Consider the following 25,133-nt stretch of genomic DNA (forward strand, 5'->3'; position numbering starts at 1 on the left):
GCGACTGAAATATTGATGACCGTGGAATATTGCTGTGCGGCCAACGCTAACACAGTCCTCTCTGCTCTGTCACTCCCCCTCATAGCTTTCTCAGGTTCTGCTAAGTGCTCTGAACCAGGACCTCATCCAGTTCACACTCAGACCGGGGGTGCAGGTGAACGTGTACGCCACGCGGCTGTCTCCAGGTCAGTCTGCCGCACAGGTGGCGGTCCTCGGGTTCATTATGTAGGAAAAATTAGCGTTTCAGGTGGTTGATCAAGGGCTGCATTATTTTCATTTAATTAACCTGTTGATTGTTGTTTCAGTTAATTGGTGGTGTAAGAAAATGGTGGGAAAAAAAACAGAACACGTTTCTTGTTTTGTCCACAACTCAAAGATGTTCAGTTCAATGTTTAAAGAATTAAAGAAACAAGAAAATACCCACATTTGAAAAAAAGTACACAAAACAATTAAAGGGCACAATATGATAGAACTGGCCACCTGTTGAAACAAAACTCCGAACAAATAGGGGGCAGCATGTCACCATGTAACCAGGACCTGCTGCTAACTGAAGCTGCCATTAGGTATATAGCTCAGTTAGCTGCGCAGCTAGAGGTCCATATTAGAGAAGCAGGAGTTGGTTAGCATGCTAATCTAGTAGATACATCTACAACGATACGTAGACGTCATTATTTCTTCACATTCTGTTGCTAATTTCAATCAACTAAAGTTCTTACATACTGCACCTTTAATTGATTATCAAAATGGTTTGGGTCTAATTCAACAGTTGACAAATAGGGTTGGGGCGATCGCATTAAAAAGCACTTAAAATAAATTGATTGTTGTGAATGTAATTGTTGTGGATATCCTCATGTGACTTACTTGAAACAGCTGTCTCGCTCACTGATGTACAGTCTAATATTGGCTTCTTCATTCATTTTGAGTTGCCTGAGCCTGTCACCATGGCTGAAGACGTGGCATTCATATTGTGAAATGAGATATGTGTAAATACTCCAAACTAAGAAAACAACAGGATGATGACATCATCACCATCTATTTATTTCTGCGCTGCAATAGAAATATTTGTTTCCTGACAAAATGTGACATTAAACTGGTTCCAGTATGTTGTTAGACTGATTATCGGGTTAATATCATGAACAGAATAACTGTGCCATGAACTTGTCATAACGATGGACGACTAATCAAATAATTGTTTCTACAGTTGTTTCTTATTTCAGGCCAGAGTTTGTGCAGTTCTTCCAGTTTGATAACAGGCTTTGAAATGTAAGCTGAAATGTGGAGAGCACACCTGATCAACAGACTTCTTATGTGTTTTAATTGTCTCATTGGTGTTTGTTTTATTCTGCACTCGGGGCTCCCTGGAGAGAAGTATTGATAATGAGTGGATTATCCTGGATGTAGAATGAAGAAAAAAGATAAAGTGTTAATTGGGCGTTTGCGCACTAAGTCATTATTCTCAAATATTATCAGCACAACAAGCCAGCGGTGATTCTCCATTGTTTCTTAATCGGATTTTGATAGAATTTAAATTCATATAAGATGGTAGAAGTATGCATTTTTCCCCATTTGGCCCGCCAGTGCACTCAATTTCTCTTTTCATTCTGTCTCCTTCAAAGCTCCTCTCGTGGACAGCAGTGATAGCGGCCACAGTGGCACCGCAGTCATCATGCTCGTGTCGGTCGTTCTGATGGGCTTGGCCGTCTTTGTAATATATAAATTTAAAAGGTACAGTATGCTGGATGTATTTTTAACTACATATGAGGTCAGAAAGAATGTGGGAGGATTCATTCATCCAAAATGTTCAGACTCACATTGTGTCAAATGCCTGTGATGGGAGAGGTATTATGTTATCTTTGAGTGCAACGTGTGTGTATGTGTGTGTGTGTGTGCGTATGTGTGTGTTGCACAAGAGTCATCCCCATTATCTCCGAGCAAGCCACCTCGCTGGTGAACTCCCCAAACTTTCCGCGAGTATTCAGACTCCATATATCTCTGAGTTATGGACGTCGCCGACACAATAATAGCTCCAGGAATAAGACAATTCCCCTCTGTCTCAATCTGCGGAATATTACAGGGAATGACAGTCTAATCAATTCTCCCACAGAGCTGAATGGGTGTCAGAGTCCTGCAGTTATCAATATTCATCTATCTGACAATGTGAGGGTTGACCTTTCGGAAAATGCTAAACACAGCCATTCAAGGTGAGGCATACTCTGTGGAATGGCAGGAAAGGTTGAGGAGATAAGTCCTGAGACAACATATATTATACAGTGAGGGGCATACAGTAAATAGCATCCTCCGCTGCAGGTAATCCCATGCCAATCACCCAGGGGGAACGGCTTAGTAGCTCTGTAGTTTGCCAAATTTTGCTCATTATAAAGTAAAACATCGCTTAACTTCAACTTTCAGGATGGTAATTACTACATTAAAAAATTAACTCTGAGTCTCAGAAGCCGCCTGAAATGCCGCAGCTCCAGCTGCAGCACGAAATCACATGGGGAGGATCTGAAATTAGAAATGCAAGATGTTGGTTTTAAGCAGAATTGGGGGTGCATCTGAGGGGATGAAAAATTGATTGAAAAGTGAGGTGAACAATATGAAAGTGAGAGAGCAATGCCCAGTGGAATGCAAAATGCCCTAGTTTCTGGCTTTCAAGCAATCCTCTCCCATCCTTAACAGTTAAAAATAGTGCGCGACACATTATGCACAGTGGAAGCATTAGGGAAACACATTAGGGAAACAGACCTGATGGCAGGTTTCCATTAACTTCTCCCTTTTTGAAGATTCTTTTTTTTTTTTATGACCTACAGGAAGATCCCAGGCATCAACACATACACAGCGGAGCAGCCTGACAAAGAACAAGAGGTCATCCCGACAGTGACCTCCATAGCCGTCCCAAAGCCTGAGGGGGACAAGTTGACCTCGCTGGATCATGTGGATGTGCAGTTGGACTCAAAAGGCAGAGGTATTCACGGACCTGTGTTCTTCCTCTCAGCTACATTCATTCCTCAATAACACACAAAAGAGTCCAGTTGTTATTTTTGGACAAAAAAGCTCTGCTCTTCATGTGGTCCTGCATTCAGTCACTTTACGTACAACTGTGTGATTATAATGAGTAAATGTCAAAGTATTCCCAACCTACAATCGGTGTATCAGTTCTCAAAGCTACAGAAGAGGCAGCTCCAAAATGTTGGCGTAAAGAACCACAGAATTACTTTCAGGGTCAATTCACCCGAATGACGGGAAACATTTCCTTCCATCCATTAGCCATTAGCTACACCCCTCAGGGGCTGCAGCCAATCCCAGCTGACGTTTTCCTAATTACATTCAGTGGTGTCCTGTGTTTTATTTGTCGAAGGTTTGGAGATATCCATCTTTGAGATTTCTTGAATTTCATTTGCTGAGCCAACAGCATTAAAAAGCCACACATTTAATGAATTCAGCACCATCATCGCTCTCCTTGAGCAGTTTCTCCATTGCTTTGGATAATCCACAAAACACAGTTGAATTGTTTCTTTAGGTTGTTTGTTACAAATGCTCCTGAACACTAAAGGCACACTTCCGTCACTTCAGCAGAGGCCAAAACTGTTCACATGCAGAATTCAAGGATGTTTTTCTTGTTCCGCTGTGATCTTGTGGCCAGCTCCGGGTCAGCTCTCAGGTCAGACTTTACTTTCATTCAGCTTTCCCCTGTGAATTAGTGGCAACAGTGATGCACTGTGTTTGGAAATGTAGGATTTTCTTTCTCCTCTTTCTCTCCCTACAACACAACATCTAGGTCTGCCAAGTACTTATAAACAGCCTGGGAGATGAGGGAACGAAGCCTTTTATTTTAGACTTTGATATAGAGCTTGTGGCATTTATTTTCTTTCCTCTGATACTCAAGGTTAAGTTTTGTGCCAGAATATTTCTGTGAACCTAAATTGTTTTTTTTTTTTTTTTGTCCATTGACAAAAAAACGATGGTCAGAGCTTCTAAGTCTAAAAAAAATGAAGCAAGTGTAGAAGTGCCTGAAACCTGCAGTATTTCCCATGGCCACTGGAGGGCGACTCCACTGGTTTCTATAAGATGTCCAGTTGTATGTAGGCTTATGAGAGAATGTCCCTACTTCTCATTTGATTTATTAACTTATTAAACCTGAACAGCTGATTAAGTAGCCACTAGGACACATGCTCACTGTTGTCAGCTTCAGTCTCAACATGGCTGCTTAAAATATTCTCCTCCTGTTCCGCTCTTCTCTTCCTGATAGTTCCAGTTTGGAGTCGTGTTGAGCCTTTTATTCCACCCGTGTTTGTTATTGTGCCACATGGCTATTTGGCAATTTGAAATTCTGCAGTATTATTTAAAGCGTCACATTATTTTTTATTATCTTGTTTTATCTTTCAAAAACATTGGTTGAATTCCTCGGAGTACCACCGGAGGGAGCTCGCGTACCACCAGTGGTGCTCGTAGCTTGTGTTATTGGCGCCACCATCATCTGCCTTCAGGTTCATCCAATCAGGATATCCTTTTCGTCCCCACCCTCTCATCCAAGCACCATCCCTTTGGGCTTCGAAAATCCAAGATGGCGAGGGTCGCACTGCCAAATTTGAAGCTTCAAATGCAGTAGTCCATTGTAGATTCTAGCTGAAGATATCCTGACATTGAAATAAAACTAACTAGAAAACTGCCATCAACTTGCTTCGATTAATGTTCAGAGTATTGCTCTCGTAAAACATTTAACTTTAGTGATTGCTTCATCTATTTGTTCATTACCGCAACAAAACTGTGACATCCAGGGTGACGAGTGATGAGGGAACCATATGGAGGTTTCTGAGCTCCCACTGAAGAATGAAAATCATACTCAATCTGTGGGGGTCACTCATACATTACCATCACATTTAGTTTGATGTAATTAGGCTGAAACAAACATGTTTGCCATAAGAACTACGCTCCATATTCTCACATGAATGGCAGTGACAGAGACGGCACTTCTTATTATAGACTGCTGAGAAAAGTCTGCTGCTGGCAACGTCCCCCAACGTTACTTATTTTAGAGACAGACAGATTATAAATATGGCAAATATCTCACAGCCTCGTATTTGAAAAACAACCAGCGCATCGCTGGATACCACAAGGGTGAAATGAGAAAATATGTTTTTTGTAAAACGTGTGAACTGACCCTTTAGTTCAGCAGAGAAAGTTGTGAGAGTATTAAAAACTTAATTGGCAAATAGGAACAAGTGGAGGCCCGCTGACACGGAAGAGATACATGTTCACTTATTGTGAAGTGCTGACGCTGTCCCTCCTGCTGCTGCGTGATCACGGGAGTTGCCAAGATACAGTTATATTCTGCCGTGTATATTTATCTATGGTGCCAACCTGAGTTTGTCGTGGCAAAGGTTTTAGTATTCACAGGTAAGTGAAGCAGAAATCAGGTGCGAGCTAAAGTGATGAGAATGTCGAGGTGAATTATTTGACCCAATAAAATAATTAGTGCATCAGGAAAGTAGCCGAGTGGTGAAAGCATTTTCATCAAGAACTATCTGTGAGGTTCCGGCTGATTTACCTCCGCCCGCAGATAAACAATCGACCCATCCAAGATAAATGTGTTTGCCTGCAAAAAATACAACCGTATGCAAATAGCTACATAAAATTCCTCCCTCTGTCTCTTTTCCTTTTTTCTCTCCCTCGCCAGGCTACCTGCCATCTCACACAGACATCAAGCTCTCTGATGAAGCGCCCCATGTGTTTTAATGTTGAGAGTCTATGACCGACTCGAAAGCAATACATCTTCTTTGGCAGTTACTTCCAGCAAGCTATGAAACCACGGTCACAATGAATGGTCTCGAGTGTTTTGCTACCCATGCATGGATGGACCAGTTCACACTGTGCTGCCTAATCCCTCTGAGGAGACTGTACAGATTTATACTCGCTTCTTGAAAAAGGGACACTTTTTGACTGAAAATACTTGTATTTTTGCAAGGACATTGATCTTTTTATGTAAATACTGTACATCCATAATGGAAGAAGTAAAAGTTATTTGTCTGAGCTGGTTACAGCCGCGTCTGCTCAAATATGGAACGATCAAAAGCAGCGGGACAGAAGTGATGTATAATAATATCTCCAATTTCTGTTTCTTTGGGCTTGTGTTTGTGAAGTTTACTTTGTTTAACTGTGTGGAAATAGCTTATCTGAGTAAGACAGTGAGGGAAGCGGATTCATTAAGCTGTGTACAATCAGTAAATCTTATCACCAGATTCTCATCAAATGAAAAGCTTGCAATATCCAGGAGATGAGGGAGGGCTCCGAGTCCCAGATCTGTGTATTCCATCAAGCCTGCCTCTCAAAATGTTATATATGACATAACAGAAATAAGAACTGAATATTAGAGTGGGTGAGCCCGATAGGTGTACACAGAAGATGAGACACTGAGCAAATAAGTACGAACGAATGCGAACATCCTACAACTACTTCAAAAAGAGATTATACGCGAGTATTCTGCTTAATCTTTATCATGCATATGAGCTACTATTGCAGCAGCAGTCTTGTAATTTCATAGTTTTACAGCCAGTTGAACTGTTAAACAATGCAATGACTTTTAAACTTGTGCTTCTTATTTATCTGTCGCCCTGAGCGTTTCTTGTACATTCTGGTTTCTACAAAGTGAGCTACGTGTAAATTTTATGAATAATTCCTGTTGTTAACAAAGACGACGCAGCGGCAGAAACGCTCGCAGTAAAAAAATAATAATAATAATAAAAAAAATACAGCGCTTCAGTGCCACATCTGTATTTTATCTCATGATTTATTAGTGCATTATTTATCTTGTTTGTTTCCCTTCCAGACTGAGTTAAAAGACGTGTGCTCCTTGACACACTTACAAGCCGTGTTCTCGTTGTCTTTCTTTGAACTGATCTCACTGTGAAGGTTGTGGTGCGTTCTCGACACTGAAACTACACCGGGGCTCTTCAATGGAAACACGCTCTCTGTTTGTTTTTGTTTTTACATCTGATTCGTTCTGGACTGTTTATCTACTGTAATGATACCAGCATCTCCACATGGCGTTTTCCTCAGTTTACAGTGATACAGAGGAGCCTGCAATCTGTTCCAAGTTTGCCCCCAAGGACTCGGCGGACAAAAGGCTGCAGATTTGTTCATCTCCTTCGCTGCGAGGGACACGGAGATAGAGAAGACGTATCTCCTGTCAACAAGGCTCAGCCTACGCGCGGAGCTTTGGTCAGCTGCTGTCTCTTTGGGATAAGTACTGAAGTTCTTCTTCATCAAACTTTTCTTTTTAAGTGTTGTCAGCATCATATGTCAGCAAGACAAATTGACTGGAGGCTCGTCTATACTTCTTCCCCTCCAATCCGGCGATGGAGCCTGAAGCATAAATAAACTCGCCATCACACGGACGCTGTATCTCCGCGGTGATCATGGGTATGGTTTTATTTTGTGCTTGTTATATATTTAACGTCTTTTTGTTAAGTCCCAATAATCGAACCTGTGAATACGATTGTGAACATATTTGCATGATGCTTTTTTTTTTTTTTGTATCCTCTTTCAAGGTACTTAAAAAAAACGTCTTAATTAGGAAAAACAACTAAATGTGTAACGCAGTATTTTCCGTTTTCTCAGAGGCTAGAAAACTCATTAATTACAAGTGATGTGATTATTCAGTGGGATCTTTCTGTGTTTTGTTTTGCTTTGTTTTTTTGTTTTTTTCATTTGACCTTGCAGAAGTAACCATGGTTGCGGAAATAAAGCAGAGACACATCATGAAATGCAAGTGTGGCTGTTTGTTAAACTCCTGACTAAAAGCACAAATAGCTTATTTTGGCCGCCTTCGATCGGTTTAAATGTGCTCAAAATCCGCTAATTGTGTGTGTGTGTGTGACCTTTTGATTTAGCCAATCGATAGACTTCACGGAGGGCAAAACTATAACTCCAACTCTGCTCACTGTAAGTCACAAATTGGTAGTTTTGATGGACGGCTGCCCTTCGCTGTGTCGAATTTCTTCCTTTTTTTTCTGCTTTGTCTCTAACAAGTGTTCCTTAGCATGCTTGAAGTTTCAGTGCGGCCATTTGCATGATACAATGGGGCAGAGCGGGAGGACAATGAAAAGCACCAAGTAGCCCGGAGTGATTCTAATGGGCTGGTTCCTTGGCTCTCCCACTGTGCAACAAATTAATTATCCCTCTCTCCAGGAAATCGACACACACACACACACACACACACACACACACACTCACTCTCTCACACACTCACACACAATCAAGGAAGATTTCCCTGCCTGGGTAGCACCTTGAATGAAAAATGTCCCTCAACAATAACCCACAGCAATATTGTGTTAGCCACAGTGTGAAATTGATGAGCATGTTTCCTTTCATTGAGTGCTACATTACAGTGTCTGGCTGCAGCGAAATCATCCATTAGTGATTGTCACCGTTCAATTTGATTGTGCACCGCCGAACATCCCAGGGCAGTTAGAGGAAGGCCTTGGTGTTAATTCAGACTGAGAGCAGGAGCGAGAATAAGACTCTCGGGGCGTCGATGGCTGGTTGGAGTGATGAAGATTGGTGTGCGATATGAAGCTGTTGAAGTGGCAAACAAAATGCAAAACAGAGGGACAAGGGCCTTGTTGCTGCCGCTTTGTGTGTGAAGGGTTATTTTAGCCAATCAACCACACAGCTCTGTCCTCCATCCTCTCGGGGCTTTTATTTTTATTCTGAATCTAAGGACGGAGAGGAGAAGAATATAACACCTCTAGTTCTTCTTCTTATTCACAAAATCATCTTTTTCTCATCATTCGACTGAAGCTTCAGTAATTGTTCTCATTAAATGGGAACCAATTGTCACTGGAGAGCTGCGTAATGGAGTGATAGGTCAGTGGAAGTCTCAGATGGGAGTCTCACACGGGTGTCATCGCACTTCTGCCTATTAAAGTTGAATTCAGAGCCGCTGCAGGACCATTAAATGTGGTGCGCTGACACTGACACACCACCTGTTAAGAGGCACGTGTGTTTCAGGTGAGACTGCTGCACAAAAACAAAGCTTCATGAACCTGTTTTCGCTTTCAGGTTTTATGTCACGGCTGTGTTTCGAATTCCCCGACAGCCAAAAAGACTGTTTGAGCTTCTTTTCTCTGGCAAATTATAGAGTGCAAGCTCTCTTACGATGTTCCTTGTTCCACTACAACACATATTCTGTTATATGTGCATGCACAATAGGCACAAAAAAACATAATTCCATATAAAAATACATTTATTTTGAACAAGTTTAAAATGGCAATTTGTTCACAGTAAGAAATATGATTCAAAACGAGACGATTTTTTTTTTATATCCTCGACAAAAATGGACAATATCATAGATCATGCACAACTTTTTGGCAATTGCACAACTAGACTATTAGACAAGGTGTTGAATAATTTGTTTAATGTGTCAAGTAAACTTCAAAACAACCATGATATATATTTATATGTATATATATATATACATACAGCACTCGCTCACCCTAATATAAGTTGTAAGTTTTTTAGCACAGATAATTAGGGCATGCCACTGTAGAAAATAAATAAATAAATAAATAAAAAAGAGAACGTACAGCTTCATGTGAAACATATTACTTGCTGTTCAGTGGGTCGACTTTACAATAAAGTAGGATGAAGCAACTGTATAGATTTACATTCCATCTTATTCTATGTACAAGTTTCTAGTAATTCCCATTTCTAAGTCCAGACCCTCGTGTCCCTATATCACATTTTCATTTGTGTACCATCATCGTCCCGAGAAAAAGTCATTGAAAGCACCATGTTATCTCACAGAGTAACCACATATTTCATCCTTAAAATCATCCACAACACGTCAGATTTCTACATTTTCATATGTATTCATGTATTTACAACTCAAAGACCTCTAGTTACGGGGCAGGAAATGCAGATGTTTATCAAGAGCGTACAGTTAAAGCAGTTTATTCAACACAACGAAATGATAACTAAATTGTGAACTGTGTTCTGCCATAAAGGGATAGTTTGGGTTTATTGGAGTGGGCTTTGTTTGAGGGATTCATCCTTTCAAAGGAAGATCCTTTGACTTAACTTAAGTAGAGTTCACTTGTCTTATCTTGATGAGCAATTTATTTTTAACCAAGCACAAGACATTTGTCTGTAAAACCTCCACATCAAGGCTAGAAGACTTATTTTAACCACAAATAGTCAAGTCAAGACAAAAACATCGACTTTTTATGTGAAATAATGTCAAACTATGATTTAAATCTAGTCTTACCTGTTTTTTTGGGACTGTCCTTGGGAAATAACATCTAATTTCAAGTTTTAGTCTTTTCAGTTTATTTATCTTGACACATTCCACTGATAGTAATGGCTTGTTAGATGGTTTACATCCCATTCAGTTAGACCCAACATCCCTCACTGACTATGATGGTTAATGTCAACCATCAGACATCTACAGCAAAAAACACAGGATGAACGTGGCACATAAAAAGAGATGAAGCAATAAAAGACTAACTTTGAAGTATTTCAAGTCTTTGAAGTTTTGACCTGATAGCGCTAGAGGAAAAGTTTTTTACGATTTATTTTGATGGAGAACACGAATGTCTGAACCAAATGTTCCAGTCCAACCAGTAAATGAGAACTTTCACCGGCTACGCTTACATGCATGCAATATTTTAGGGAAATATATTCCGAAATAGACGAAATTTCTGAAATGGACTCCGACTAAAATGTTTAAATGTCAAATGAATTAAATGCAAACACAGTCTCAGTCTTTTATTTGATCAACCTCTTTTTTCTGAAGCGGTCAACACCTGCAGCAGGGCCATGGTCTCCCATGCTGGCAGTGATAATGGGAGTCACCTGTTCTTTGTTCTTTAATGTTTTTGCAGTGTCTTGATGTTATATAACCAGCTATGATCGGTGCCAGTCTCCTTTGTCCATCATCCTGTTAAATCTACAATAAACCTCAGTTACAGTGGATCCTCCAGGTGTTTCATTGTGCCTGACCACACAACGTGCACACAGTGTTTATCAAAACCCCTGGAAATCAGCCTACACTCCCATACAGTACTTGTTGATACCCGAGGCTTAATTAGGAACAGGAACAACATTAGGAATTTGCTCTTCATGTGACCTGTGTCAAATTCTGAATGTTGTCACATTTGAAATAAAGGTGGAAAATTGGTGTGCATACAAATGTAGCCAATGAAAACATGATAACTTTAGACTGGTGGTGGCACAAGAGGAATATTCAGGGGATCATCCAAGTCTCCGAGTGTCCTCCACTGAGGGCCGTACATGTCTGTACAGAATTTCATTGCAGCCAAAAAATAGTGGAGATATCTCTGCAGGACCAAACTGTTCGACCCTTTGAATTGTATTTTTCTCACTGAAGTGGTGGGACACAAAATGTTGAAAAAGTTAAAATCCCGGTCTGCACACATGCTGATTTTCAAGATGTTTATTCTGAGGTTGTGCTAAAACTGAGAATCCAAAAAGAAAGAAACCCAGCATTTTCTAGTTTTTCTGGACTGGAATCAACTTATTTGAAGATTTCTCACGAATTAAAATGACGGATGCATGGACGGTTAGATTGAGGTCTGTATCCTCTCAAATAAATAATTCATAATTCTCCATGCGCTGGTCCAGACCACTACCCTATAAACCAAATTAACGCTAACTAGTTTACAACTTGGTAAGATCGCACTCAAGACCTACAATAAATAAAACGACTCATGAAACTGTAGTAAAGAAATGTAGTTTCCACAGAAGGTTCCCCTCTCTTTCCAGCTCAGTCTGCAGAAGTTCTTCTTCTGTGTACTTTGGTTCATGCAGTTATATTCCCTTTTATAAACCGCTGAAAGTCTGACCCAAACAGTTAATCTGCAGTGCACAGGTATACAGAAGCTCTGCGGTTGAGAAGATTTTGTGCTGGGAAGGGCTGTCTGATGGCAAAGTAATGCATGAAAATATTCAGAATACAGAACACAATGAATAAACGTTTCATATGGGACTTCTTTCAGGTGGCTCAGATACCTTTTTTGCTACTGTCCTGGTCCAGAGCAGCACTTTGCTTTGCTTCAATGCAGGGATTCGTCTCTGCTTTGATAAAATGAGGCTTGCCAAACACCACTTGCTGTCGGTAGTCGGTTTGTCATTCTTATTTTTTGTTTGAATGATTGGTGATGATTGATTAAGAGTTGTTACAGCACCCCTAAAACTTATGGTCAATCCACCACACCTCATCATACGCCCAAAGACCCAGACTATCCCTTTAAATAGACAACTCTACATTACGTTGTTCAGGTTGTTTCATCCAGTGAGGATTTCTTTACTGAAAAGACTATAAAATTATAAATAAAATAAAATGAAAAGGTTACACTTGACAAATTTTATAGCCTGTTGGTTCAATTGATGAGCAAACATCATACAAAGAGGGAAACATTATCAACACATACTGTAAGATTACAAAACATTTTTATAAATTAGTTTGTCACTTCAAGCCCTGTGTGATATTATTATAATGTCCCTTAAGGGTCTAAATATCCTGATTGTAACGTTACGTAATCCTCTGTCTGTCAGTGCTGGAGTTAAAGTTTATCAAACTTAGACAGCCACCTCCACACTCTTCCTCTTGTGTTGACCTTTGAGTTACTTAGGTACTTTTTCTTTTGAGGCATTTTATTTCTGTAAATGTGTTTTTTTTCTCTCCTGACATCCAAATTATGAACAACACCGTCTCACAGCCAGTAAGGCATTAGTCAAATTTGCACAATGGCATCTGAATATTCATGAAATATCAGCAATAGATCCATGGTGTCTATGTAGAGCTTGATGCTAATTAGACATTTTGTGCTTGATGCTGTACCTACAGGCCAATTTCCACAATTTACCACCCTCAAACTAGAGGCCCCAGGAGTCTGGCTCGCTGGATTGGTCTTCATCTGGTATTGTAAAGTAGATACTATCTCTATCCATGTGAGTTAAAAAACATGACTTTCAATGACAGCAGCGTGAAATAACTTTAAAAAAAACAACAACAAAAAAAAAAACAATGCCAACAGAGCAAACAATTTCAGCACAATTGTGACACTACAATCTGTACTTACTCAGAAACAGAGAGCTTGTTATTTAGACATTAGTACAGTTTGGAAATTCCCTTGTAACAATTCTCTCCATATTTCTTCCGATTCCTCCTGAAAACATGCAAAACAAATAATGAAAATACAATAAATACAGGGACATTAGACTGCTCTGACATCAAATGCACATCACACGTAGCTTGTTTTGAGAATACGATTGGAAAATTACGAGATAATCCTTGAAAGCACAACTTTTGGCTGGAATAAGTGACACATGACATTGATTTTTAGAGTGACGTAATGACCTTAAACATCAACCAAACAACTCAAAATTCAATCTTGCTTTCTCTAATCTTTCTGTCTTGGAAGATCAAATGGTTTGTATGAGCTTTTACACTTAATTATGAAGTCATCAGCCGTGCATTTTTGTTGAAAAGCCCCCTGTTGCCTCAAAGGAACGTGGCCTATCCAAGCAGGGCTGAGCTGGTGATGAGGGTCTGATAAGATGGGATCGCTGCGACAAGTGGGGTCGTTCAGATTGTGCCGACACTGGCACTTTCAAAAGGTGCCGCTTTTATCTACCAACTGTGTCAGTAGTTTAAATGCAGTCACTTGTACCGAGCAGCGTGAAGCTAATTTCGTGTCCGCCTGTATGGCTAATAACCTGACAGTGAATTCATCAAGGTAGAGATCTGGCGGTCAATTTGGATTTGCCAAAGAATATATGATTTATGAGATCGAAATTGCTTTCACATGGAGTATATTTTAAAAATTCAAATGAAGTCTGCAGTAAAGTTTCAACTGCCCAGTGAGCCTCAACAGAAGTTACATTATCACAATGTGCCAGTGAGAATGGTTCGCTATTTCCAAAATGCTGTTCAATATAAAGCAGCTACAAGGAACTTTCATATTTATTGATTCTGGCAGCATCTGTGGATAAAAGCGGCCTGAGCACCACCGCCTTCTGTCTAAAGATCTTGCTCTGGCTAGAGTGAGCATTTGTTTTGAAAGTGTGTGAAGAGTGAAGCTGTTTGCAGGATGTATAATGATGAGGTAATCTATTCATTTGTTGCTGTTCAAGATTAATAACTGTGATATGATTTTCATCCTCAGCTCTCTGCCAACATTCAGTAACAATTAGAAAAGCATATAACCTTTTAAGATAAGGTGGTAGTTTAGCAAACAAATCCAATAATTATGGAGCATTTGTCATTTATTTGTTATACAATATTGTTTCTGGTCATACAATAGTCAAATTCCAACAAGTGGACCAATCAGTCGTTGTGGTCTGTGTCATTGACATGCAGCTACATTTCTGGAGAGGTGCACATCTTTGCAGAGGTTTTTCCGTCGCGTAGATTCAACATAGAAGCTTAAACTAAACCTAAAGTGGGTTTTTAAAAGTCTGAATTCAGAAAAGAGCTGCCTGTTTGTTGTGAGAGTGAACCAAAACAACAAAGTTGTAAGAAAATCAAAAGAATGAGCTCAAACTTTAAAACTTAATAAATGCAGCTGGAGATTCAGATCATTCCCTGAATGTAGGATTTTGCTCAGTTACAAGTTAGGAATGAAATACCACTTGGTAAAATGTAAGGAATGTATGGTATAAATCTTTTACTCCACAAATGGCTCTTAACACCATTCTTAAGTGTAATTCGTCGAAGTTTGACAAATACAGGCTGGACCCCCTACAATATATCCTCGTCTTACATCCGACCAGCAGTTTACTTCTCCTTCACAGCGTGTGGGAGAAGTCAGTGGTCTAGCAGGAGACGATTCACGTCTATCAGACAACTGTGTTTATGAAAATACCAGTATTTTCTACAATATTTATTTTGCATTGGGAAATACCGGCTCCACTGCAGGGTAAATCTCTTCTGACAACCTCCTGTCTTGTGCGATGCATCATACGGGAGAATCTCGCATGTCTTTTTACAGCTTGATACTTTCCCATTTCAACTGAACCGCAAACTTCGACTTATTATGAAACATGAGGCCACGTGAGCTGTCATATTAATCATTCAGAACCAATTTGTATTACCATAAATCAAATCAAGGCCCTTAATTAAACATGGACTCAAATTTTCATTTTAATCAGTCAAATCCTGTTTTTTCAATGTTCAAATCTTTGTTTCAACCTTCATGAATTTTGACAGTGATTTTTCTCCATAGCTTGCGCTGCACTGTGACAACTATCAACAAATAGCAGATTATTCTTCTTTTAAGAGCTTTTAAAGCCATTTAGATTAAAACGAGAACACATAAAATCACTGAACACCGGCATTAATTAAATTAAGACTGGTTAATGTTTTTCCTCTGGTAGGGGGCTTGTTTCCCACCGCCTGGAGCCAGATTTAACTTGCAAGCACTGGGAAATACTGTTCTGTTTATACCAAGTGTTTTAAACCCAATTAAATCTACATGTAAGTGTAGTATTCTCAGCGTATTCACAATGTAACAGCGAGAAAAAACTGAAGGCAATATATTAAAAAAATAATGAAAAACAGCCATTAATCCTGCAGCTGGACAGTGATCTGCATGAGCAGATGATAGATAGATTGTTTTTACTATGTTCTCATGAACCTGATTGAAGCTGGATACAACAGGCTCAGCTTTGTGTTTGTATCACAGCCAGGCTGTATAAGAAACAAACCAAGCTTCTGATTGTTAATGAAATCTTTGAACAGCAGGTTGTAAATTAATTTAATCAAGCCCCCCAATCAAGAGGTCCCTCGCTGCTCTGCCCTCTGGTAAATAAACACTTTTCCAAAGTAACTGAAAGAGTTCATTTGTCTCAGATCAGCAAGGACTCGGAAAAGGTAGAAACAGCTGAGAAATGAAGAACAGCAGAAAGTGCTGAGTGACCAGAAAAAAAGGCCTGCAGCCCACATGTCTGTGTCAGGAGCACTGCAATGCTACTTTTGTCAAATCTTCCACACTGTCTGCAGGGACCAAATAGATCTCATCTAAAAGACATCACAGTAGATGTCAGCCGTGGCAATCAAAAAGTTAACTTGTCACTGGGATATCTGGTTACTGCGCGGCAGTTGTGCTTGCGCCATGCACTTTGTTAAATTCTGACACATTGCATCAATAACCACATTCCATCTCCTCAGATGTTGGCTGCACTTCAACATACAGTCTCCTCGCGCACAGACGAGACATGATTTTAAATGAAACCGAAACAATGTTTTTTTTTCTGCTTCTACAGTGACTACATGTTAGAATTTTATTCCAAGCGGATGCTCTGTGATGTGTTTTTATGGTAATAAAATGTTAATTAGTATCAGTTTCTCACAGTGACAGTTATCCTTTAAATCCTGTATTAATGTGTCTGAGTAGTACACAGATTTTAATATTCTGAATTTAATTTATTCTCTTAGGGGAAAAAAAAAAAAAAAAATCATGCATCACAGCTGTTGTATCATGCAGCTTTGACTCTACAGCTTAAAAAAACATCCACTTAAAATAAGTGTTGGGAGGTTGGTAACTGTAACTATAGTTACTTTGCAGCTTAACATGTGTTTCATATAATTCATTGTTCTACCAAGAGTGTTACTTCTTTGTTTGAAAGGTGGTGCACAAGACTCTTTATAAATATTTATGTGTATCGTCAGTAAGTGTCATTTCGTCAATTGTGTCATTTTTTGAAGGGGTTAGGGTCAATTTATTGAATGACAGGTGTCACCCACTGTGACCTCGTCTATTGGTTTGTCAACTAATGGTTTCAGTCCTCCAGTTTGACATAATGCCTGTGATGAGCCAGATGTGACCCTAATTGGACAAGTGGGCGGAGCTTTAGAGGACGTCCTGATTGGATCCGACTGTGAACCAGTGGAAAGGTCTCGGTAGTGACTCGTCAATGACAAGGTAGCAACACCAAACACCATTTTAGTTTCCTCTTTATTCTAAAAGGGACAGTCATTCACAAAATGAACATCAGCCTGAGTTGAAGAAGACTACAAATGAGTGTTTCAGACCTCAAATCCTATTTGGAAACGATTTACTGAGGAAATAAAGTGAAAAATAAGTAAATTTTTTTCATAAGCTTACATACAATCAAGTTTCTTTTAGAAACCAGTGGGGTTGCCCTGCTGAGGGTTTTATAAATAATGCAGATTTCAGACACCTCCACACGGGCTTGTCTTTTCAGACCTGAGAGCTCCGTTATTTACAACAGCTATAAATATTCATAGAGGATCCTTCATGTTCATGAGTCATGTCAGTCGTATGCACACCCCTTCAAATAAAGTGTCACTGCGTAGAATAAATCACTCGACAGCAAAAGCATTTTTAAAATGAGCTCTGTATTAAAATGGTAATATCGTAATGTAACATCAGAGCTGATTTTGGCTGCACAGTAAGTGGTTTTACTTTTATATGCAAGTACATTTTCTTGATAACTACGTACTACTTGTACTCATTTCAGTAAAATGTGTCAGGGACAATGTAAGAAAACACAGTAACAGGTCACATATAAAGAAATATCTAAAGGCAGTAAAATAATACATCGATAGCCAACGTACCTCTGCTCCTGGCCTCCAGCTCCTTCTCCATGAGCTCCTTCTGAGAGGGAAACTCACTGAGTTTGACCTTAGTCATGTTGTCGTTCTGACCGACTGTACTGATCACTTCCGGGTCCTTCTCATGGCTGTCCTCAGTCTGAACATGGATCCAAGGGATTTTCCTAATGAGCAGAGCAACTGTGTGAGGTATTTTCACCAACAGCAAACATACAGTTTCCTATTTACGGGTGAATTAAAACACCGTCGAAGTTAACAAACCTTTTGAACTTGTAGATGAAGAATGCCGCTAAGCCAACAAACACCACAGTGACCAGCATCAGCATGGCCGACCCACTGTGGATGGAGTTTGAATCCACAAGTGGTGCTGAAAAGACAAACACATCAAACAAGTGCCGCATTTTGACCGAGACGAATGAGTTAAACCCTTCCTTTGTTTTGTTTTTTTTTCACCTAGGCCCTGTCTCGTTTCAAGGAGATTACTTTCATTACCCCGTGTCATGTAACAACTGCAGGTGGAGTTTGAAGAGCTGCTCTCTGCATGTTATCCCCCCAGGATAATAAAAGGAACCTTTAGGAGGTCTCCTTTCTCTCCCCGGGGTCCGTCATGCAGGTAAGCTTATGCATAGTCATGGCTTTTTAAATGCTGAGATGCAATATTCAAAGTATTTCCCCTGCACCGCCCATCTTTCTCTCCTTCAGAGAGATGCCTATGAAGTCCATGACCTTTCAGGATCATTTTAAAAGGCAACCCAGACCTTTGTATGCAGACACAAATGAAGACAGATCCGATGGTGGATGAAAAGGGTAAAGCCACGCAGGGTTGATCGACACGTTTTTGCGATATGCTAATGACCCGGTGACCCTGCCGATTTCCTCAGTGCATACCAAATGCCTTCTTTGTCAATCATGTCATTGATCGACTGATTTCAAAGAGTACTACTGTCTCATAGCCTCAGGTGCAGAGCTGATGCACCGTGAAAGATATTTAAATCCTGTGATATACTGAATCATATACGTCTCACTCAGGGAATACAGTTTTACTACTTTAACTCAATGTCAAATCATTCCAAGAAAGATGCGTGGCGCTTATCTTCTGCATATCAGCGAGCAGATCAAACGCACTGCAGCCGTGTAAGGCACACTGTGGTAAACTGGAATAAAGTAACTAAGACTTGAATGCTTTGTTTGTTATTTATTTACCTGCAAAAAGTTTTTATAATGCAAGAATTACTTTGATCCAGGTGTACAGAGATAACAGTCTAAGGCATTGTTTTTTTCAACCCCATGTTGTAAAAACACACCTGATTCACATGAATGGGTCATTTGAATCAGGCGTGTTGGAGGTTTGGTTTGTGGGAAATATTAGATTCTTAGGCTGCATTCCATCACACTCAGAACTCAAGGGGAAAAAAATCCTTGACACTGAGAAATGCAGCTGAACGGTCTTTCTGATCGGAAACTCAAGCAAGATCCACTTCTCACTGGACTTCACGGACATAAACGCACATGACATCACAGCAGAATGTTGGTGCGCATAATGAACAGTTATCTTTTCATTACTTTTTTTTTTATGTTGTGTTGGAGAACATGCAGTAACTACACCTTTCTAGTCGCCATGCATGTGTCGTCATTTACCGGAGGACATGCACAGGGACGCATTTAGATTGGAAGTTGGGAATATTGACTCGGAAATATTGACTTCGGATGCTGAATGGATTGCAGCATTAGATGCATCAATATTCTAACTTGAAAGATTATGTCTGGATGCAGGAATGTCAATAGAGATCTAAAAACCCAATTCTTGACATTTTGATTGCCTGTAACAGTTTTGTTAATCTGGGCTGTAAATTCCTTTTTGCAACCGGATGCTAAGCTAGTTAACTGCTGAAGTTTTGGTGAGGATGGCTGAGCATGAACAAAGATAATAGATGTTAATTAATCTTTTTATTCTAACGATGAATCATTGGAAATACTAATGTTTTAAAAGCAGCAAGTGGTCAGACAGTGAAAAAAAACAAAAATCCAACATTTTGATGCATCAGTAGGTCTTAATAATTGTATTGTCGCTTTCTGCATCAGAATCAAATCTTATTATGAGGAGCCTGGAGATCCGATTACAAGCACTTACCCAAAGTTTGCTGAATCATGTACACAATAATGCGAATATCAGCTTTCAGCTCGAACTGGATCAGGCCTTGGTTCAGGAAAGTGACAAAATTATCTGATATCTGTTTGAGGAGAAAATGATGTCAGAGAACATGATGTGTTATGCCACAATAAATACAACAAAATGCTCTCTGTGATTAAAGGTCCAGTGCATAGGATTTAGTTGCACCTAGCTGTTGGTTGCAGATTGCTAATTAAATTAACTCCCTCCCCTACAGATGCTGCTAATAATGTGAAAAACACAAAAAGGCTTTTTCTAGAGTCAGTGTTTAGTTTGTCCACTCTGGGCTATTGTTGAACAAAACAACAATAACACAACATCTCTTAGTTTCAGGTGATTATTAACTAATGAACTCAAACAACTTCTGCCCCTGAATCCTACATGCTGGACATTTTTAAATATCATTTTATCATGAACTAGTAATATTCTGGTTGCTCAAAAAAAAAATGTTTAATTCAAATGGAAGATGAGAAAATTGCCTCTGCTCTTGATAATTGAGCTGCAGGCAGGAGGCACTTAGCTTAGCTTAGCATAATGACTGGAAGTAGGAGGGAAAGCCTGGCTTTTGCTCTCTCGATTATTAAAGATTTGACTAATTAACATGTTAAGGCATTTAAGGTGACATGAAAGATATACAGCACTGTGTTATTTAGTTAGCTTTAGTTTCAAACTCTCTGCAAAAAAACCCAAAACAAAACAAAACCTATTCCACTAAGCACATTTTGGTTTGTTGGCTCCTTTTGCATAGCAGCTAGTATGAAAAAGTACTTAACAATCAGAGCCATAATCAATAATCTAATTTTATACCGATGGATATTTGGGCTTTATACATTTTTTTGTACCCAAAAATATATGATTTAATTTAACATATCAGTAGAAGTGATGGAGCTGTTTTAACTAAAAGTCTGCATGATAATTTTTCACTTATCAGGGTTCCTACCGTCTCCAGAGCCTCCTCGCTGCCTCTCTTGTGCTCACTGTATGAGCGCTCATCAGGAAGGATGAAGAGCTCGGCTGTACTTGGAAGTCCGGGGTACAAAGCCACCAGCAGCTGCTCCTCAGGAACCCCAGACACCTGCAGCGACAGGACAACACAACAGACAGGCATCACTCCACTGAGGAGGTAAAAGTTTGAGCTGCTACTTCTAAACTTTGGACAATAAAGTCAAAATCTATAAAGTGACACCGTCCCATGACACACATTTTGACATCAGTCTGAAGTCAAATTCACACCCGACGATCTTGTCTGGTTACTGCCATCAAACGTAAACTTAAAAAAAAAAAGGGCAAAATTCCCCACACAGACCATAAAACATTGTGAGTGCTGTATCAGTGCTGCACACGGGTATAAAATAGTAATGACCCTGAAAGCCACTGGTAGCTGATGTTGGCTCCAGGGAAGGTCTCGCAGCTGTGTGGACTGGATGTACCTGTGACAGAGCTGTCCGCACCACACGCCCTATGTCCTCCCTCCACTCGGGGATGTCAGGATTGTGCTCATCAAGGGCCGGCGAGAACGATAGCAGCAGCGACCTGAAGAACTCTGGAGGAAAGATGAAGCGGTGCCTGTTAGAATATGAACGCTACCTCTGGTTTGGTTGTTGATTAATCTGATGTGCAGTTTTGTCTTTTTTCATTTGGCAACACGCGCCTTGAAGTTAATTGCTCCTCAAGATTTCGTGTTCGCCTACCGTGACATTTTATTCATTAGACAAGTTCACGTTGACATCAACATGGCGCCTCTTACACAGTGGACTGAGAGGCATTACACTTTCCCCAGGATAGCATATTGCATATTCATGGAACGTGCATCGCACCAATTATAGTGCTTTGAAGACTGTCTCCCTCACTCACCTTTAACAGTTATAACTTTTGAATCCTGCATTATGGTGCTCCCAGAAGCAACCTGGACCATGACCTTGTTTTTTCCCTCTCTCTGAAACGTGTAAGAGATACTTCCCTCCAAGGTTATAATGGGCTGGATATCAAAAGGAAAAACACAGAGAATTTCAGAGGAAAACCTGCATCCTCCCAGCCGAATATAGAATAACTCCGTTCATGCAGCCCTTGACGTACTGTATAATGAGGAGGTGCTGCAGTGAAAACAATCAACATGATAAATAAATACGACCAGCCATCCTGGCTGGATCCTCCAGAAAGACACGGATTTGTGCGAATGCTTGGTAGGTCTACACTTTGTAAACAACAGCACGAGGATGTCAGGAGAGAGGTGGGAGAATGGAAAGACTGCAGTAAACAGGACTATTGTGGTGAACAACACTGGGAGTGGGAGGAGAAGTTTCTCACCTCCGAGCTGTTGTCAAACCACCAGAAGAAGGTCAATGTTCTGGTGTGACTCGGCCAAACCACCACGCTGAGATTAGCCTCCTTCCCCCGGACGGCCACAATAGGAGCCGAGAGATATATACGCTCCACTGGACCTGAGGCAGAGACACATACACCACCGCACACACATGTGTGCATACAAATCAGTGCACCCACACACAAAAGACACACATATTCAGCAAACATGGAGAATCATTGTGAACACAGATGATGTACATTTAACTCCACATTTGTGTTTTGCACAACCGTGTCTGAAATGAAATTCAGCAGAATGGGAACGTGACTATCCATGACAGAGAAGGGGTTCATGCTGTATGCGCTGCCGCGGGAATGAGTAATGATGTTTCTTATCCACATACTGGTGATGTGTAAAAACAGTGTGACGCTGTCAGATCCCTGGCCGTTTTCAGCCGAAGCTGTCACTCGGTAAATCCCAGTCGTTCTGTAGATGTGCTTGATGCCGTCGTCAGTCCTGCTCAGGTTGGAATATGTGATCTTGATGCCGTCCCCGAAGTCGAGCGCGATGCTGGTCCTCTGCGAGTCTCCCTGTGGACAGGTGGGAAAGACACAGCCTCTGTCACCGCGGCTTAGGCCGGGAGACTTCAATTAGACCACATACGAGTGGAGCACAGCACAGTCCACTACTAAAGTGCTTGGGCTGAGATGACTTATAAGCTGTGTCACAAACACTTTAAGGGTGAATATGAATAGATAGAGACAGATATTCAGCTGAGAAAAGAGGAGGAACAGTAAAAAAAGTAGAGCTGTAGAGGTAAAAGAGGTCACGAAATCCTCCCAAAGTATGAAGGATAAGTTTATAATCTTTGTAACCTTGCTGACTTATAAAATCATCCAAAAGAAACAAACACATTCCAATTATTACTTTTTTTTCATCCAAATTATAAACGACGAACATTCTCACTAACCCCGAGCAGCGTCGGGCCACCAGTTTACCCCTGGTTTTATTTGCCTGCACTTTGAGGAATCTGTTCTGTAAGATTTCTGGCACCACACTGATATAACAGGTCAACAGGGCTTCTTTTTTTGTTGCTCACAATATGAAAAAAAACACATTTAATGAACCAATAACAACTTGTCTTGCCAGAGACAGCGTTCTTGTCTGTACAAGTGTACCCAACACCTTGACAACAGTTCTTACAGAGATTATTTCTCCTGTAGAAAGTAGTTTCAAGGAAAACTGCTCACAGAGCGATCTGAGATCTGAGGGTTCTCCAGAAAGATGATACTGGTAACCCGGTGCTATTCACCAACAGTGCACCTGGATTTCTAAAAGCTTCCCTGTGTGTGTACTCAAGAAGTGAGAACTTATATTTCTAGCCATACTAGAGGCGTGACCCTGTAGACAGTGTCAGTCAGTCCACCAGACTGAAATATCTATACAACTATTCTGACGTCCACATTCATGGTCAAAAGAAGATGCATCCTAATGACTGTTGTCTGTGTTGTTCTGACATTCAAGGTCCTCAGGGGAGAAGTCCTAATGACACTGGTGATGGCCTGATTTCCTAAACAGCGTTTTGATTTAAAAATTTGAAATTTTCCAGGGAAATCTGGCCACAACTAAGCCTAACCCACGAACATTCATTCTTCCCAGACTCTCATAGACCTCTACATTTTCCTATGGCGCCACCAGCAGGTTTACATCTGTTGTTTTTGGTAAAATATATCAGTATTAAACTGATTATGACGTAATTTGTTACACATATTAATGCCCCATAATAACTTTGGTGAAAATGGTCACGATAGATAGATAGATAGATAGATAGATAGATAGATAGATAGATAGATAGATAGATGTCTCAGTGATATGACTCACATCATCGAGGTAAACCATGAAAGTGACGTTGCTTCCGACAGCAGCACTGAGCTCTCCATGACCGGTGGACAGCCGGAGGCCTCGGGGTGGTCTTGGACGGCACGCCTGCTTCTTGGGCGAGTACACGTTCCTCCCTACCTCCTTACAGTTATTGGACAAAACCTTCCGATACCTTTACAGAATACAGCATAGAAAACAAGACAGGCATCAGGTCAGGCTCCTGTATTACACACTTATTGGATACAGAATTAGCTTTTTGTTATGTACCAATTTTTATCGTGCACAACTTTGCACAGCAGAACAACATTTGAGCTTCCCACCTTCAGTGTGACGTCAGATAAAATGGCCGCTGTGTGAACATGGTCCATCTACCAAGTATGTAGGCGAACACTTCACCAGCAGAAGCAGGTGTGTCATGTTTTTTTTCCAACATATTGGATACATCGTCTTCTTACATACATTTATCATTTATCATCTTAAATGTGTACAGTGAATGCATGTGCAACATGTATCAATGCGTGTATTAAAATATATGAATATCAGAGTGAAAATACATGAATTTGTAAGTGAAACAATGTATAAATATGAGAGTGAGGAATATGAATTTGTGTTAAAAATATATGAAATGAGAACAAATGCAAAAAATATATAAAAAAAAAGATTATAATGTATGAATGTGTGTTTAATATGAGCCTAGAAATGTGTTCATGCGCGGATTAAATAAGTGAGAGTGAAAGTCTGAGAATGTGAGTGGGCCAGAATGAATTATGACTTGTTCCGCCCACATATCAATATGTACTTCACTGTTTTGTCCTTACATTATCATGTATTATGGAGGGAGGACACAGTCCAGGTTACTTTTTTCTGCTCTACTCAGACTTTTTTTTTTCGGAACCATCGAAAAAGTGAGGCATTATTTTTTGTTTGTGTTCCAGACAACATGACAAACAAGCTGAAATGGAATAATATTGTTTTGTGATGGATTGAACATTGGTGCCCACTTACCCTTTGCTGTTAAGGAAGCTTTGGCTGCTGCTGCAGCTTTTAGCCGCACCATTTGGATTAAACCAAAAAGCAGGGGAGCACTTCCCGTCTGCCTGGCGTTCCCAACCGTAATCACTGCCAAAAGAAAAAAAAAAACACAGCACTTCATAAAATGATAAACACAGCTACTCAAATAGTCG

At 40.2% G+C, this 25,133-nt stretch overlaps 2 protein-coding genes across 6 annotated transcripts in view; one reads left to right on the plus strand and one right to left on the minus strand.

Moving 5' to 3' along the window:
- The window catches only part of LOC119033422 (VPS10 domain-containing receptor SorCS1-like), a 141,439-nt gene extending 133,671 nt beyond the window's left edge, over positions 1–7,768 (plus strand). The window contains exons 27-30 of one of the 4 annotated variants that reach the window (XM_037123475.1): positions 86–185; positions 1,617–1,725; positions 2,811–2,965; positions 3,574–5,630. In XM_037123475.1, coding sequence (XP_036979370.1) covers positions 86–185; positions 1,617–1,725; positions 2,811–2,965; positions 3,574–3,701 — 492 coding nt within the window. In that variant the 3' untranslated portion in view covers positions 3,702–5,630. Of the gene's footprint in view, positions 1–85; positions 186–1,616; positions 1,726–2,810; positions 2,966–3,573; positions 5,631–5,677 lie in introns of those variants that run through there. The other 3 variants (XM_037123476.1, XM_037123477.1, XM_037123478.1) reach the window with 3 other exon arrangements.
- Positions 7,769–9,241: 1,473 nt separating this feature from the next.
- sorcs3b (sortilin related VPS10 domain containing receptor 3b) overlaps positions 9,242–25,133 on the minus strand; it is a 50,676-nt gene continuing 34,784 nt past the window's right edge. Inside the window, exons 17-27 of one of the 2 annotated variants that reach the window (XM_037124592.1) lie at positions 24,955–25,068; positions 23,950–24,121; positions 22,472–22,658; positions 22,074–22,207; positions 21,621–21,744; positions 21,197–21,309; positions 20,707–20,841; positions 19,728–19,827; positions 17,858–17,963; positions 17,600–17,760; positions 9,242–13,187 (exon numbers count right to left, since the gene is read on the minus strand). In XM_037124592.1, the coding sequence (XP_036980487.1) occupies positions 13,123–13,187; positions 17,600–17,760; positions 17,858–17,963; positions 19,728–19,827; positions 20,707–20,841; positions 21,197–21,309; positions 21,621–21,744; positions 22,074–22,207; positions 22,472–22,658; positions 23,950–24,121; positions 24,955–25,068 (1,411 nt within the window). In that variant the 3' untranslated portion in view covers positions 9,242–13,122. Of the gene's footprint in view, positions 13,188–17,599; positions 17,761–17,857; positions 17,964–19,727; positions 19,828–20,706; positions 20,842–21,196; positions 21,310–21,620; positions 21,745–22,073; positions 22,208–22,471; positions 22,659–23,949; positions 24,122–24,954; positions 25,069–25,133 lie in introns of those variants that run through there. The other variant, XM_037124593.1, reaches the window with a different exon arrangement.

The sequence above is a fragment of the Acanthopagrus latus genome, chromosome 15 (genome assembly GCF_904848185.1).
Source record: "Acanthopagrus latus isolate v.2019 chromosome 15, fAcaLat1.1, whole genome shotgun sequence".
NCBI classification, from domain to species: Eukaryota; Metazoa; Chordata; class Actinopteri; order Spariformes; family Sparidae; genus Acanthopagrus; species Acanthopagrus latus.